This window comes from Bison bison, unplaced genomic scaffold, assembly GCF_000754665.1.
Source record: "Bison bison bison isolate TAMUID 2011002044 unplaced genomic scaffold, Bison_UMD1.0 scf7180017864374, whole genome shotgun sequence".
NCBI classification, from domain to species: Eukaryota; Metazoa; Chordata; class Mammalia; order Artiodactyla; family Bovidae; genus Bison; species Bison bison.
In genome coordinates, this window is record NW_011494946.1 from 2,144,168 (window position 1) to 2,162,006 (window position 17,839).

The window sequence follows — 17,839 nt, forward strand, 5'->3', positions numbered from 1 at the left end:
TCTGCCTGCTCTCAAATCTGCAAGGCTCTCTTTATTGGCCATTTGCTCGTTTGAAGAGGTGAGGAGAAGAAAGGCCAGTCACTGGTCTGCAGGCCTCCCTCCCTCCACCCCCGAAGGCCGCCCCTGCCTTAATTCCGTTCCTTTCCCTTCTCGCGTCTGCCCCACTACTTCTTCGTCTTTAGGAAACCCAGGTGTCTGGACAAACACTGTTAGTGTTCCTCTCCAGGCAGATAGGCGTTTCTTAAAGGCAACTCTGCTCACTGTGCGTACCTTTATAGTTTGGGGATGGTGTGACCTGAGCTAAGTCAGCTTCATGATTCAGAGGTTGTAAACCCATTTACTGAGTTCATAGCAGGACCAGGTGAAAACACAGCGGGGTGCACACGTGTGCTGGTGTTAACTGTCAGTTAGGAAAGTTCAGGCTCTTAAACTATCACTTGATGAGGGCATTCTCCTCCAGACCTGAAATAGATGGATCTGATAAAAGTCTTCCCTCCAGTGACTTGGGGATTGAGTGGGGGTGGGGTCCCACACACACATGCATGCACGCGCGCACACCCCACACACTCACACACCCAGGGCACTGCTGAAACACCCCTGGTGGAATCCCGGGGCTCCTCGGAACACGATATGGGAACCATTGACTAGTGATTAACTGTTCCCTTCCACCCGTCTCTAAGAGGTGTGGTGCCTGAGCAGCAAAAACAAAAAAGCAACATGATAAGGAGATCTGTTCCAAGAATTCCTAAATGCCACCGTTTTCTAATCTACTAGGAGCTTGTATGAGATAGTTCTGGAATAATGTTTGAAACATATATATTTAGGTGCGTATCTACATATGTATACGGACACACAGATGTTGGTGGGGGGCACCCCCTTCAGGAATTCTTAACCTGTGTCTCATCTTCCCCCAAGGGTCCACGCATGAACTTAGAGTAAAAAAAGCTTTATTTCACTGATGTCTTATTGAGGTTTGGCACTTAATTATCAGTATAGGCAACGGGTGACAGTATTGTTAGGAACACCTAAGGATTTGTCACCAATAAAAATCATAAATATTTTCATGTCACATTTTTATTGTAGATAATCTCAAAATACTGTTTTTGCTCATCACTCTAAAATTATGGTAGGTCTTAGATCTTGTTATTTATATGTTAATAAAGAATCACACAGTGTTATATTACTATAACATACAATTTTGATGACTGTATTTCAGTGCAATTTTTTTTTTTTTTTTGGTAATTTTACGTATTTTATTTCTGGCCCTTAAAAACATTGTCCTGAAAACAATGGACTTTACCAGACTACCAGAAGGGCCATCACACAAAAGAGGGGAGGCCAATGTTTAGATCAGTTGTGTGTTAGAAGAAAAAAAAAAAAGTCTAATTTTTTAAAACATCAGCTGAAGAGTTCTTAAATTTACCTGGGAAAGATTTATTTATTACTTTTGCAGATGCTTATTTTTCAAGTACCCTGCACTCCAGAGTACGTAAGCACGGGTGACGATGACTGCAGTGACATTTCAAACAACAACACAACCCTCCACACAGCCTGTTCTCCAGAATTCTGATGCCCAGCATTTGGGACAGTGCCTTTGCCCTCAGGCTGGAAACTTTTTGCCAGGTAAACTATACCTTGGCTGTCAGCTTAAGTCTGAACTTTAAGCTGATCTTCCTCACTGGCCAGCAAGTGCTGGGAGCATTGGTCCCTCTTCTGTCTGTCCCACGTCTCAGCCTCACGGTAGAGGGCACATAGAGGGCACTCTGTGGTTATCTGTGGAAGGGCAGAATGATTCAGGAGTAGATTCATCCAGCCGCAGTTTTGCCCGCACAAAAGCTGGCGTACTCCTAAGGTGGTCCCGGTGGGAGGAAGGCGGGGAGACCTTTTGCCCAGGAGGCCAGGGTGGGGCCCGGCTCTGCCTGCCCCTCTGGACGTGCCCTCCGGGGCACGGTGCAGGGTCGGCGGTGGGGAGGGGCCTTTCACTGGTACATTCTGACCTGGCCGTTATCACTGCGACTAGAAATAGTCACCCTTTCTTTCTTTTAAGCCTTTTTTTTTTAATCCCCCAATTCGAGTTCCTCATTTAAGCTGACTTCTGATGAGTCGCTTTGCATAATGGATAAAGCAGTGTGGTTTTTGGCCGCAAAATGGGTGTTACTTTATCAGCAAAATCATAAGCAGCTTGGGAGCTTGTAATGACCCTGCCCGCTTGATGGTTCCTCTAAGATATGAGCCCCATAACTTTTACAATCCCGAATTGCCTTCCCCTGGTTTTAAACATTCTTTTGTTATCTCTCGTAGAATATCATAGAGGGAAGATTTAAATTTTTAATTCGCAGCCCCTCAATATGAATAATGAGAGGTATAGCCCATTTGAGGAGATATCTGCAGTGTTGAAAAGTTTTATATAAATCAATGAAAAATGGAATGGCAGAAATATTTGTTTAAATTAACCTGATGATAGATTATTTTTGTAAGCTGACAACTAGTGTATTGAGTTAACCATCATCTAAAAATTACTCATGTTACAGGTTCATATTTTTATAGGTTTTTTTTTTTTGCATATGGCATATACAGATATTCCACAACATTTTTTCATGATCATTGTAATTTTGAAGAAAAAAATAAATATTGAAAGTTTTTAATAGTGCCTTAATGCAACATAAGAGATTTGCTTCATAATATTATGGTATAAGAGCACACATTTATTGGGGTTGAGGGATTTGGAAAAAGATAAGTTTCCCAGGAAACTTGTGCTGTAAATAGTCAAATGTATATGCCTTTGATAGAAGCCTTCTTTTTTTAACGCATCGTTTTATCTTTATTTATTTATCTTTGGCCATGCCGTGCGGTATGTTGGATGTTAGTCCCCGACCAGGGATTAAGCCCGTGTCCCCTGCATGGGACACGTGGAGCCGTAACCACTGGACCACCAGAGGAGCCCCAGAAGCCTGTTACGGGGCCGCTCTGCCTCCTAACCCTACTAGGCTGAGCTCACTTCCGATGTTGCTTCTTCGAAAGGCAGCATTATTATGAGTGTAAGTTGCTGGACTCTGCTATCGTGCACGGTGCCCTCAGGAACTGTAGTGGTGTATACAGTTTTTTGCCACGAACTAAATGGCTCGGACTGTGTTATTTTTCTATTTACCTCTGATTCCCCCAACTCTCTGCCACTTCAGTGTTGCAGGGAATCTTCTGCTGTATTTTTACACTCACTCACTCAAGTGTGAGCCTCTTGGGTGAAGGCAGGTGAAAAGCATGCCCTTCATGGGGCTGTCCATGTTGACGTGTGTTTATGACAGATGTAACTCAGCAGAGATGGGGGTGGGTTGGAGTAAAGAAGTCCACCAGCCTCAGTTTGTGGGAGAAACGCTGAGGGTCGGGGCCAGAGAGCAGGAATGGAAAAGAAGACGCAAATTCAAAAGACATTGAGGAGTAGAATTGATGGGAATTTATGATTGTTTATGGAGAAAACAAACAAGAAAAGTCAGATTTTTTTAATTGAAGCTGTTTACCATGGTTTTTTAAAATTGAAAAATAGTACTAGCCAGTATAGAAAAACACATTTTAAAGAAATCATAAAGGAGGAAAGACCATAAAAAAATACCCAAATCCCAATTAACTAGAAATAGCCTGATTTGTGTTCTTTGTATGCACATATGTGTATGTTTATGCATATACATGCATACACATGTGTGCACATACATGCCTTTCATTCATTCATGCTCTAAACTCACCTTTTAACTAATTCCCTATTGAGGTATATTTAAGTTGCATTCAACTTTTACTGTTACAAACAATGCTAATGTGAACATTATTATAGTTCAATATTTGTATACATCTTTATTATTTCCTTAGGGTTAATTCTCAGAAGTAGAAATTATTGGATCAAAAAAAGCATTTGTGTTTTAAAGGTAATTGCTACTCATTCTACACTCATCATTTCCCGTTGTGCTTTGGAAAGATGATACCAATTTATGCTTCAAATAGCAACCTCTCACCCGGGTGACTGGGTGGGTGGAGATGCCATTAACAGTTAAACTCTACAGAAGGAGCTGTGTTGTGGGGGAAAGATACTGGGTTCAGGTTGGGATGTGGTAACTGAATTATTTTCATTAACTCCCCAGATACCCACATTCCTTTGGATTATATTTGTGATGATGACAAGGATAAAAATAATCATTCATCATACTGTTACTGTGCACCAAGCCCCTAGTGTGAATTTTCTCAACAATTCTTAAAACCCTAGGAGCGGTGGTAACATTACCCCCATTTTACAGAGGAGTAAATTCAGGTCTAGCGAACACAAGGCACTTGACCAATCACTATTAGAATAAGTGTTAAAGACATAGGATTTCTTAACAAATTGACCTTAGGGGTACATTACATAGAGGAGATGAAGTCACAGTGATTAAGTAGCATCCTGAAGCAAGTGTGGCAGAGAACGATGGTGAAAGAATGGGAAGCTTGGTGAATTCCACAGCGACTATCCACCTATTTTCCCAAGCTTATTGCTAATTCTTTTTTTTTTTCTTTATTCTTCCAACTGAATATTGCCCATTCTTCAAAGCCAAGCCGCCATGACTCTTCATCAGCGAAGACGTCCTTGAGCATTCCAGCCCATCTCTCCCCTTGGTTCCCACGTGATGTCTGCCCGTCATTGACCTTCACTATATACTGCTTTGCTCTAATAGCTATGTTTGAATTCCGCCTTTTCCCTACTATCCTGTGAGCCACGTAAGGCCGATGCTTTTGGTGAAGTCATCAGACCCTCTGTGGTTATCATAGGCCAGGCACTGGGCTGAACAGAACCCTGTTCCATTTGTAGCAGCCGCGGTCTTGTGAGATGAATGCCATTATTATCTGCACTTTGTTGAGGAGAATCGGGGACTCAGGGGATTTGCTCAAGTTCTCATACATAAGTGCCTGCCCTGGATGTAATTCTTAACTGGTATGCTGAAGTGATGGAGCGTAACTGGAAGGAGAGTTAGTATTTACATGGGAAGAAAAAACAAAGGAGAGGGCTCCTCTATTTGAGAAAACAGTGTGGGGAATGGGCGTAGGATGTGGGGAAATGACAGCTGATAAACGCTCCGATGAATTAGGACCCGAGTGTGATTGGGTTTGCAGGCAGCTCAGTGGCCGAGAGTCCGCCACCTAATGCCGGAGACGCGGGTTGGATCCCCGGGTCGGGAAGACACCCCGCAGCAGGAAATGGCAACCCGCCCCAGTGTTCTCGCCTGGAGAATCCCGTGGACAGAGGAGCCTGGAGGGCTACAGTCCACGGGGTCGCACAGAGTCGGGCACGACTGAGTGAGCCCGAGCATGACTGAAGGACCCTCCCGTGAAGCTCTAGGGAGGGTAACCTTTTTCTCCCTCTTGGGAAGCTTTCAAGGTCATTTTGAGCAATAGGATAATGTTGGGTGGTTTGAAAGCAAAGACCAGAGCAGTGATTTCATCCTGGTCTCCCTTTTCCAAGGGCATCTCAAAGTGGACTAAGGGGATTCAAGAAAGCTTAGTTACACCTGTGTATTTACCTATCAGGAAGTTCCACAGGCCAAGCCAGACATTGTATTTGCTTTTTGTAGGAATTACAGCTGTCTGTCGTAAGGCTCCTTCTCTCCTTTCCTAAAGCTCTAGTCGTCACGGGTATACGCTTTCCCCTAAGAGAGGACAGGGGATGATTACTTAAAGGCTGTTTTGTTCTGAATTTAAGATAACCATCCTTGGGATGTACTTAAAACGATTCTTTGGTGCGTAAGAGCATCATTCAAGGAAAAGTTGCCGACAGGTCAGTGGTGGGCAGAATGGAAAGGAACAGTCTTTACAGTAGAAACAGAGACCAAGATGAAACCAGTGTTACAGCGGGAACCTTGGGGAGCCTTGGAGATACCGCGTTTCCTGTCTTTTAATGGCACTTGATATCAAGAAGGAGGAGAGAATAAAGACTTAAGTTTAAGTGTTTTTTTTTTTTTAAACAGATGTGGTATTTTATTTTTTATTTTCTTGGATTATTATTGAAGTTTTAGTTAATTCACAACTTTGAATTAGTTTCAAGTATAAAACAGTGATTCAGTTATATATATATATATATTTTCAGATTCTTTTCTATTATGGGTTATTACAAGATACTGAGTCATATTCCTAGGCCTGTACAGTAGGTCCTTGTTGCTAACCCATTTTATATATAGCAGGTTGTATCCGTTAATCCCAAACTCCTAATCTATCCCCCCTACCCTTCCCTTAAGGAAGATTTCTAAGGCAGAGGGTATAAATGTAAAGCAAGAGCCAAACCTTATGACTGAAACTTATGTAATATTTTAAAATGCATTGAGATTGAGAGAGAAAAACATACTCTTTTTTAGAATCTGTATCAAGTATCAGACATCTAAGCCAGATTTATGTTTAAACTTTGAAGACACCATCCTGAAAGCAAGTTTGAAGTCTTTGAAAAAATTAGTCTTTAAATTAGTTATCTTCCAGATCTATTAAAAAAAATAATAAGATGAAGGCTTTATTCAGAAATTCTGTTTCAGTCAAATTAAGAGATTATCTTCTTGTCAGGTAATTTAATATGTTGTCTATAATTTCATACTTTTATCTTCATTAATTTTTCTCCTCAAATTCTTCCTGAAAATATTCTTTAAAACTTTCCTGACAGTCTTTTTAAGTGAAAACCATTTTATGTTTTTATCTACTCTGCCCAAACTATCTGATACTCTTGTTATGAACCAAACAATATATAGGAAAAGAAAAGAACACATATTTATATGCTCCCTCAAGTCAATGCCTTTGAGAATGTAAAAAGGAAGTAAACAGTCAAACCACAGAGAAAAAGTAATTTTCTTTTTTTTTTGCTTAATTAAATTTTAAGCAAAATTGATAAAAATCATTTACCAGTGATTCGGAATATTCCTTCTAAATTGACTAAATTTTAATGTGAGCTTCCCCTAAACTGTAGAAACATTTCTTTTTGTTAATGCCAAACCTCCAGAAATTCTGCTAGCTTTATCTAACCTCTTGAAGACAGAGTGGCAAAAATCTACTCAAGTGAGAAATTCATGGATGGTTGTTTATGACCTATTATTAATTCAGTATGGAAACCCACAGATTTTGGCTAAGATACTGAGTCCCTTAAATAAATTGTGGAATCTGGAGAGAGTTTAAAACAGTAACAGTTTAGTAGTTCAGAATAATATTAATTTTAAAAACCAGTGTGATTTTTTTTTTTTTTCAGCAAAAATACAAGCATCAGAAACCACACCCTGAAGATAAATGTATTTGGGGATATACACATATGCTTTCCAGGTGGTACTGTGGTAAAGAATCTGCCTGCCAGTGCAGGAGACACAAGAGACACCAGTCCAGTCCCTGGGTGGGATGATCTTCTGGAGAAGGAAATGGCAGCCCACTCCAGTATTCCTACCTGGAAAATTCCGTGGACAGAGGAGCCTGACAGGCTACAGTCCATGGGGTCACAAAGAGTCAGACACGACTGAGCTCACACGTATGCATATATTCCATTTAAGTATGTTTCTTTTTAAAACCCCTCTTTGGATAAAGTGGATGTAGAATGCTACTTTTAGAATGGAAAATGCATTTTCTGCTCTGTCTCTGCTCAGATTTCTTTCCCATGTTTTCTTGATTCAGGCCCATGTTAAGTTAGCAGGAAAAAGTTACTTGTAGCGCCTGCTGAAATTCTTACTTTACACAAAGTAGATGTTAGTAAGCTGGGGAAGAAGATTCATGTATTTCCTGCTAATTCCATAGAGAACATGTATCTTTATTAATGTTAATGGTGGAGGCCTCTCATTATGTTATAGAATAATCTGCTTTAGCAAAGGTTTTTCTCCTCAAGAACTTCATAACATTTAAAGGTTAATACGTTAGGTAAAGAATAATATCTTAAGATAAGCGTTTTTATTACAGGACATGATGGGATGGTTTTTATTAAATTACGTGATGATTTGAATGGGGAGGAAGCAGTGCACCGCTTCTTTGCCCTCAACTTTAATGCCTTTAATCAAATAACGACCTTCTGGAAAATAGTTAGTTTTCAGCGTTTGGAAAGATCAATACCACTTTGCTACCAAAAAATGGCCCAGACGATGAGATTTGATGTATTTAAAGTATCGTTTCACCCTTTTAACCTAGTGAATAATTGAGAACGCTTTCAGTGTTGCTTTGCTGCTCTTTTGTTTCTCACTGTTCAAAGTGTTATGATTGTTCTCAAAAAAAAAAAAAAAAAGTTAGACGTTGGTGTGTGAAGGAAGGATGCAGGCTTCACACCTACAAGTGGGAGTGTACCCCCATCAGACCTGTGTTTCTCTGTGTTAGGGGCGGAAGAAGTAGTATGTTTCAACACTGTATTTGAGGAGGTGCGTATAAAACCTAAAAAGTGTAAAAATGTCCCTTCTCGAACATTCAGGGAGTCGTTTAAAACGTCATTAGTCACCTTGCATCTTTTGTGATACCTTTAAGCCTTTATAGGGTAAAAGATTCAGTAGCTCTGACAATTAGAACTCACCCCCCACCCCTTACAGAACATTGATATGAAATTACCCTCCAGCGCAGACAGCTTTGTAAATAAAAAAAAAAAATTGCCCTCTATTAGCATGTTTGTGGGCAGATTAAAAACTGTCTTCATTAGCATAAGTAACACTTACAGATTCTTTTAAAAGTAGAAAATTATTTGCTGAATGATAAATTGCTAGCTCTGTAGTTAGTTGCTGTTGAAAATGTACTCATTCAAAATGCCTGGTGTAGTTTAGTCTACAATACTGAAATTTTTTTGTGTGAGAAGTACTATTTAATGGATTATGTACTTAATCCTGTTCCTACTACTTGCTAAAATGTAATTCATGCTTTCCACTAAAATGTTTGTATCAAATACCTCCCTATTTAGATTGATTTCTTTTAATATCATATATTATTATACTATACACCCCAGAGATTGGAACAAAATACTTCTGCAAATAACACATAAAAGATGAGGGTGAGGGGTAGGGAATAAATACAGACTATAAAATGTTTTCCTTTTTAGAACACAAATTACCATTGTTTTTTTTTTTTTTTTTAATGTATTTTTCCTTCTTAGTTGCAGTGAGAATTATTTGTCATTTTCTTTCTCTTTTTATAGCTCTTAAGTTTAAAATGTATATGTACATGGCAACAGTATATACATATCCTGTATTAAGTGACTTTTTTTCCTTAGAGGACATGAAAGTCTCTTTCCCCCTGGAAAACTAGTTGTGTTCCATGCTCCTGACTATCACAGACTCGGCCTTGCCAGGGGTCTCTTTTCATGTATGTGAGGCTCCCTAGGTACAATAAATTCATTTGTGAAAGGAGGTTGCTTTCCTGAATCGGTGAAAAATCATTGCGTACTCCTTACCCATTAAAACGGTAGAAGGGAATCGACTTGAATTAACTGTTCTAAAAAGAGTGGAATGGAAATCAGAGATTGAGTTTGGGTGGAAATTAGCAGCTGAGAGATGAAGGTGCCAGGATTTTTATTTCAGTGTGGTACAACAAGATTCTGTCGGTAAAGCACATCATTAGAATATTGAGTTCAGAACTGCTAATTTTTCCTTTAAAATGAGCATACAGTCATGTGTTTCATGGACCATGATAAATTGCCATTGTGTTGTCATTGAATTTGTTTTGCTTTTTTTCAGTAGTGGGTTGGCAGTCGTTCCGCATTTTCTCTTTTCCTTTTTTCTTTTTTGCCCCCCTTACCCTCCCCAAATCTTCCATGTCTTTCATAGATTCCCTAAACCAAAACCAGTCCAAAGACTTCCTGATTTCATGCTGTCTGAGGTTTAGCATCTTCAGTACCATCTTCTTGCTTACGGTGGCAAGACATTTACAGATGGTTCTTGGTTCCTATAAAGTACATAACAGTATTTCCTTTGTGGCAGATGGATTTAAGACTTTTAGTTCTCAATAAATGTAGGTTTACAATACATAACTTTACAGGATTTGTGTTGTATGTAACAGGTCTGAACATATTATCTCAGAATTCATCTGCATGGCATTTGCAGCTTGTTCAGGGTCCATGCCAGTTTTTTTAAGTAAAAGGGGGAGTGCTGTGATTGATAGCAACAGCTCACGGCGTGATTTTGAATAGAAACAAAGGGTTTAGAACAGAAGGTGTCAAATTAAACTTTGTCAGTTTGAAAAGTAGGAACATCCTGAAAGTTTGCCTCATTTATTTACATGTGGCTACTGTTTATATTTTGCCCTCTTTGTATGCGGTGTCATGTTGCTTGGCAAATTTACTACATTTAAAGTTTAGGTTGTTCCTTTGCCATTTTAGTTTTCTGAGAATAGATTGGTCTCATTATTTTCAGGCTGTTAGTCTCCTGTCTTTTCTACTGTTCAGAACAGTTGTGATCTAAGTTAATTGTCACAGCAGTTCCCTACCCCTCTTACAGTATTTCAAGTCCCGGAGACCTGGCTTAAAACTTAATTATGTTCACATTTTGCAGCAAAGTGCTTGTGTTTTATTCACCGTCTCTCCTCCACCCAGTAAATCTATACATGTATCATTTTAAAAGAACCAGTGGAGTACTTAGGGAAATCATTATTTTTATTTGCCACATATTACCTATATTCTGACATGTATTGTCTTCCGAAGTTTATGTGCTCAAACAGTATCGTTTATGGAAAAGTGACCTCGGAACAGGTACTGGGGAATTAGAAAGCGTTGGTGCTTCCTGCAAAACGTAGACCAGATTACTGTCATCATCTTGATCGATAGGATTGAGGGAGTCAGAGTATTCCGAGGTATTTAAGTGGAATCGTAGTAAATTAATCTTCTTTTTGCCGTGTAAATTGGGAGTGAGCCAGCTGATTTCTCTGCTAACAGAGAACTAGCCTGTCAGGATATCTGTTTTGCCTTACTTGCTGAGAGCGACACACATCAAGAGAAGCGCACACCGCCCCTCCCCCATCTTTGTTTTTTTGGAATACCCTTGTCGAACTAACAGTTCCCAGCTGCACCGTTAAATATTTTTCTAAGAAGCATCTGATTTCAGTCTCTTAAAATCATCGTGTCTCTTGAAAGGCTAGCGGAGACATGCTTCAGATTTATAATTCATCACATTATTTTTAGATAAGGAATTGGAAGTATTATTTAAGGGCAGAGGTTAATAGCAAACTACTGGAAATGTTATGTTAGTCATGGGCAATTAATAAAAATAAGAATCTGTCTCATAAGTATAGAGACACAGAAGTGACAATATGAGCAAAATATTTGCTGAATGAGTCAAGGCTCTTTTTCTGAAATATTTGTGAAACCAGTATGAGTGTGATTGTTTGGGAATTAGCTATCATTATTAGCCATTTTAAAAGAACTAATGATTTTCTTCTCCAAAGAACATCTGTGATCCACATGTTTTTTTTTCCCCCCACATATATCCAAGTGCTAACTGATCTCTGCATTACTTTAAAAAGTTTCTAAAAGGATTCAAAAAATCATTGGAGTGCTTCAGCTTTCTTCAAGAAGATTTTCTTACATTAATGGTTCTTAATTTAACTTTTAGCAGGTTTTGGTTACAAGCTTTTATTTCAAAAAAGAAAAAACAAAAAACAAAAAAAGACTTAGACGCTCAATGTAAACCTATTACAAGAGTATAATCCTAGCTAAGTAAAGAAAAAGAGAATATGTTCTTGATGAACCTTCTAGCATCTCTTAAGGTAAATAAAATTGTAGTGGTTTTCTCTGTTTAGGCACTGGGGCCTGTCAGTTGCCACAGCTAAAGAAGAGACGAGGAGAGGGCAGGGGTGTAATCTTACCCAAAGTTAATAGTCAGGCCTTCAGGCAGATGGATCTAAAACCTGTCTTGCATCAAAATATAGAAGCGAAGAATAAAGCGATAACTTTGATGTAGAAAAGTATAAAATATTTTCATGGCTCAATCCAGATAGCAAATATTTGTCAGTAGGAGCTAAACAAACGTCTCCAGGGCACCCTATGCAAGTGGGTCTCAAATATTTCAATTACTCAAATTGTAGTTAATGTCGCGTTCATAGGTAAGAGCGAAATGTGACCTATGTTCTGATTCTGGAAAGCAGCAGAGAACTGCCATGGTTAGAAGAGAAGCATGTTCAGTGACACCGTCATCATGGTTATTTTTTATTGAGCTAATGTTCTTTCTGGTAAACCTTCAGTTTACTGCCTGTTCTGTTAACGTGGAATTACGCGCTCGGTGGCATCAACTGAGTACGCAGTTGCATGCGTTTCCCTAGGTACATACATGTTTAAATGATGTGTAGCATGGAGAAGCAAAGGCCTCTTAGCTGCAGTTAGGGTTAGCAGATCTCATGGGGTTTAGCAGCTGTCACCCTTGGCTGGGTGGTGGTGGGTCTTGGGAAGCTCGTGTATCAGTCCCCATCTATTCTTTTAAAACCTCTCAGGCCACTTTGGGGAAAGTAGACCTTGCTTATTCCCACTGTGTATTACAGTGAGAGGAGAATTTCTCCAGTGGTTCACGTTGGAAAAGAAAGTCATGCCATGCTCTGATCTCATCCTAACTCATGTAAAAAGGCCCCTTGGCCAATTCTAAAAATCAAATACTAACCTGTCTTCTTGGCATTCCCATCCAGCTAGTTTCCAAGGAACCCCGTTGTTTGAGGTCAGTTTCCCTAAAGCAGAGGCTAAGGTAAGGAATCCGAGGCCCCTGATCTGGTGAGGGACCCGGCAGGAGTTCGGGACGATAGGAAAGCGGAGGCAAGTCCAGGAAGAACCTCAGGAAAAGCCTGTATTGACGCGGCCCCCCGGCGGGCAGGCCGGGGAGGGGCACCTCTGGAGAGCCGAGGGTAGAGGGCGTGGTCCGGTGGGCAGGAGGGCGGGAGGAAGCAGAGCAGCAGCCGGGCGTCCCCCGGGGAGCTGGCGTGCAGACATTTCTCTAGAGCGCGGTTATGAGCTGACAGCCTGGAGCGGCTGTGGGCGGCACCCCCTCCCCGGGCGGACCCCTTCCCTCCGCGTCCCCGCCCTGCTGCTCAGTGAAAAGGAATGAGATGATGGTTAGAGAACAGGAGACTGTCCACTCTTGTTGGAAAACTCGCTTTTTTCTTTTAATTTTTATTGGAGCATAGTTGCTTTACGATGTTGTGTTAGTTTCTACTGCACAGCACAGTGAATCAGCTCTATGCATACATGTACACCCCCCCCCCCCCCGCTTTTTTTTTGGATTTCCTTCCCATTTAGGTCTTTCTAATATGCTGTCTAGGTTGGTCATAACTTTCCTTCCAAGGAGTAAACGTCTTCTAATTTCATGGCTGCCATCACCATCTGCAGTGATTTGGAGCCCAAAAAAATAAAGTCAGCCACTGTTTCCACTGTTTCCCCATCTATTTGCCATGAAATGATGAGACCGAATACCTAGACAGCATATTAAAAAGCAGAGACATTACTTTGTCAATAAAGGTCCATCTAGTTAAGGCTATGGTTTTTCCAGTGATCATGTATGGATGTGAGAGTTGGACTATAAAGATCTAGCTGAGTGCAAAAGAATTGATGCTTTTGAACTGTGGTGTTGGAGAAGACTCTTGAGAGTCCCTTGGACTGCAAGGAGATCCAACCAGTCCATCCTAAAGGAGATGAGTCCTGGGTGTTCATTGAAGGACTGATGTTGAAGCTGAAACGCCAATACTTTGGCCACCTGATGCGAAGAGCTCACTCACTGGAAAAGACCCTGATGCTGGGAAAGCTTGAGGGCAGGAGGAGAAGGGGATGCCAGAGGATGAGATGGTTGGATGGCATCACCGACCCGATAGACGTGAGTTTGAGTAAACTCCGGGAGTAGGTGATGGACAGGGAGGGCTGGCGTGCTGCGGTCTATGTGGTCACAAAGAGTTGGATAGGACTGAGCGACTGAACTTACTCCCATTTAGGTCACCACAGAGCATCAAGTAGGGTCTCTGGTGCTCTACAGTAGGTCTGCATTAGTCAGTCTGTTTTATATATAGTATTACTTATGTGTACATAGGCCCCACTACCCCACGTCTGCCCATTCAGTTCAGGATTGAGCATGTCAGGGTCAGAAAGTGGGCCTTGGAGGGCAGCAGAGAGGCCCAGGTCTTGGGGCTCAGTGGACATCGTCCCCCTCAGCCCAGGGATCCTCTCACAGTGCTTCCCTGATGGACCATGTGTGTCCATAGCAGCAGGCAGGGTCTGAGGTCTCTTTCTGGAAAGTTCTGTACTGGAGAATTCTTCTAATGCTCATTCTAACATAAAGCCTTACCTTGGACAACATTCATGCTCACACAACTGCACACATCCTTTCTCTCCCTTTTCTATACAAACACACATACACACATACATTGACACACACACAGATATTCACAGAGCTGCCTTTTTAATGCAAACATCATAAACTTAGAGAATCCTTTTAGGAAAATTATTCCTAAAAGCTGTCCCAGCCCTTCGTAAATACTATCCTCAGAACCTCAGATGGCCACTCATCGGACGAGAAGCACACAGCCTTCCTTTCTCCCTGGGCACATTCTGCAGAGTCCAAGGTAAACGGGTCTTGCTTTTGGAGAATGGAAAATAGAGCCCTCCTTTAAGATGCAAATATGAATTGTGTATTAAAAAACAGATTCTGCCCCCTCTTCGACAACCACACCTATTGTCTTTTAACAGGTTACAAAATTTTTTTTAAAGCAGACTGGAGTGTTCTGAGCTGGGAAAAAGTTAACTGCACAGGGTCCTTCCTTTTTACTTCCTAGTGGGAACGGTCAGCTCCCCACCCCGCCCCCTCTTGGACCTGAACTGACCTGCTAACGCCCTTGTCTCTAAGGGGTGGCTGTGCGAGCTGTTACGCTGGAAAGAAGACCCTTCTCCAGAAAACAGGACCCTGTGGGAGAACCTCTCCATGATCCGAAGGTTCCTCAGCCTCCCACAGCCGGAACGCGACGCCATCTACGAACAGGAGAGCAACGCGGTGCATCACCATGGCGACCGGCCGCCGCACATCATCCACGTGCCCGCCGAGCAGATTCAGGTTCGTGTACTGCGGCCGCTGCAGTAGAGCTCGGGGTAAACAGACGCTTAAACTTAGCAGGGAAGGGGGCATTTCTCTTCTTTCCGCCAGTCTGAACATAGGCTTCTGAGCAAGAGATAACAATACCCTGCCATCTCGGCCGGGGGGCAAAAAGAGGACCTGGGTTTTCCAACACGTGTGCTGTGTTCCTCTCCGCCCCCCCGCCTCCAAGGCGGCAGGAACCCCCTTCCACACTTCTATGGCAAGCCAGTCTTCGTTAGAACTACGTGAGAGCTTAAGAATCTGTTTTGTTATATTGAAAGCGAAAGTCGCTCAGTCGTGTCCAACTCTCTGCGACCCCATAGACTATACAGTCCATGGAATTCTCCAGGCTGGAATACTGGAGTGGGTAGCCTTTCCCTTCTCCAGGGGATCTTCCCAACCCAGGGATCAAACCCAGGTCTCCTGCATTGCAGGTGGATTCTTTACCACCTGAGCTACAAGGAAGCCCAAGAATACTGGAGTGGGTAGCCCATCCCTTCTCCAGGGGATCTTCCCAACCCAGGAATAGAACCCAGGTCTTCCGCATTGCCGCAAAATTTGAATTTTTAGACACGCCACCTATTTTTTAATGAACACCGATCCTGTCCCCGAGGAAAGGCGTGAGTGCTGTTTCTGCAGAGGAAGTTTGTAGGATCGCAGTTGTATGCCTTGGATTCTGTCCCAGAGAGAGGAGTGGAGGGAAACCAAATTGGCATCTGGCTTCCAACTCCCCAGCCCTGCCTTCACTCTAGCTCTGTCCCCGCCGGCTCAGGGAGCACAGGTTAGGGGTGAGTCACGTCTGTCTGTTTTTCCCTTAGAGCCCCTCTCCCACCGCCTTTGGGCAAGCAGAGTCTAGAGGCGTTCGGCCCCGTGGCTGGTACTGCTCCACAGGTGAGCAGGCACAAGTTAGCCAGTCAGAGGGGGCACACAGAAGGTTGGTGCCAAGACCCGCTCCCTGGTCAGCATGCTCAGCCTTGGAAAGGCCATGCTAACAGTGGTGTTGGCCAAATACACTGCTTCCGCAGGGTCAGCCTCAGACTCACCTAAATTACTCCCTTCCAAGACCTGGGGCCTGTCTATTCATCCACTGAGTGGATCCACTAAATTCACCCCCAGTTCATTTAGATGGGGAAGGTCTGGGCCTAGCTGGTTGTTGACCTCGATTGTTTAGGAAGCGTGTTGAAGCTGAACTTGAGCTGTACTAATTATTTCTGTTACATCCAAAGGGATGCTTTTCGTTTTCCCTTTTAAGGGAAAATGCTATTGCTTTTCCAAGTCTTAAAATTCTACACTCTCTTTGTTGAATCACCTGCATATTATTTCTTGGTACTGCTGGGCGGGGGTGGGGGGCGGGGTTGGGGTGGGAGGGGGGTGGTGATACTCACACACACAACAAAAATAGGGTTATCCATCCCCTAAGAAAAAGAATCCTTGAGTATATATTAAAGATAAATTGAGAAAGAGAATCCCTTAGGATATCAAGCACTAAAATAATCATGAAAGCCTGAAAAATGTACTGTTTAGCAAAAACAAAAAAAGATAAGTAAAAAAAAATAGTACTTGTTTGAAAATGTAAATTGTTTTTAATAAAATTGCTTCTTAGGGGGATTAAGGAAATGCTTAGGGCACAGTGTAAACGTTCTGATATTTTAGGCTTCCTTAGGGTGATTTCCTTTGTTGATAAGAATCCTGGAGCTGGAGTGTGTATGTGTGTGTGTGTATGTATGTGTGTGTGTGCGTGTGTCACATTTGTTATGTATAATCGTGTATGGAAAATTACAGCACAGATACTTATTATGAAAAAGTGTCTATATACACTAAATTTAAATCCTGATTACATCTGAGCTTAGTATAGACAGAACAATTTGCTAGCTGTTGTGGGGTGAATGAAACCTTTATTTTTCGGTAAAGAAAAAATCTTGCCGTGTCAGCCCAGTGCAATTCGGTAAGAAATGTGTGTCTGTTAGGCTGAAACTGTCTGGTAGGAAATTCACAAACGTGAGAATCTCAGAAATTCTTTGGATTCACGAGAGCTAATGGCTTCCCTCAGAGCTCAGCTGGTAAAGAATCCGCCTACAATGCAGGAGACCTGGGTTCGATCCCTTCGTAGGGACAATCCCCTGGAGAAGGGAAAGGCTGCCCACCCCAGTATTCTGGCCTGGAGAAATCCACGGACTGTATAGTCCATGGGGTCGCAAAGAGCTGGACATGACTGAGCGACTTTCACTTTGCTGCAGAAGAGCACTGGCTTCCCCATTTTATTTGGAACATAAGACCTTGGAAGCCAGGGCCACGTTTTAGCCATCTGCTGCAATGGGGCGAAACACATTTCCTTCCCAGTGTCCATAGCTCACCTTCCTAAACTGCCTTTGGCGCACTTAACTTCTCCGTCTTCATTTTAAATCTTTATTAATTACCGACATCACAATGTGCTGTCGTCGCCTCGGAGGCATATCCTCCTGGTGAACGTGGCTCACACTTTCAGAGTGCTGAGTTTCAGCTGTGTAAGTGAGCCAGCCTGACCTCTGACGAGGAAGCCCTGGAGCCACCCAGGCCCTCCCCGGTCCTCCCTTCCTAGCGATCGTTCTGACCTTCTTCCCGATGCTGTGGGCCGTTCAGCTGGCCAGCGTTTCTGTGCAGCATCCGTTCCCCACATTCCGAGCCCGGTAGGTCATGTGCTCGCTCCTTCCCGGCCCTTGTGCGCCGCATGTGAGGCCGCATGCGCAGTACCCAGGTGTTGGGCACTGACCACGCACGCGAGGGCCCAGGCACATGCGGGGCTGGGCATGCGCAGCGGCCAGGCGCAC

The 17,839-nt window shown here is 42.5% G+C and overlaps 1 protein-coding gene across 1 annotated transcript in view; it reads left to right on the forward strand.

Annotated features, from left to right (window-relative positions):
* SATB1 (SATB homeobox 1) overlaps positions 1 to 17,839 on the forward strand; it is a 77,929-nt gene that overhangs the window by 58,347 nt on the left and 1,743 nt on the right. Inside the window, exons 9-11 of the mRNA XM_010856749.1 lie at positions 14,808 to 15,035; positions 15,851 to 15,966; positions 17,611 to 17,698. Coding sequence (XP_010855051.1) covers positions 14,808 to 15,035; positions 15,851 to 15,966; positions 17,611 to 17,698 — 432 coding nt within the window. The remainder of the gene's footprint in view (positions 1 to 14,807; positions 15,036 to 15,850; positions 15,967 to 17,610; positions 17,699 to 17,839) is intronic.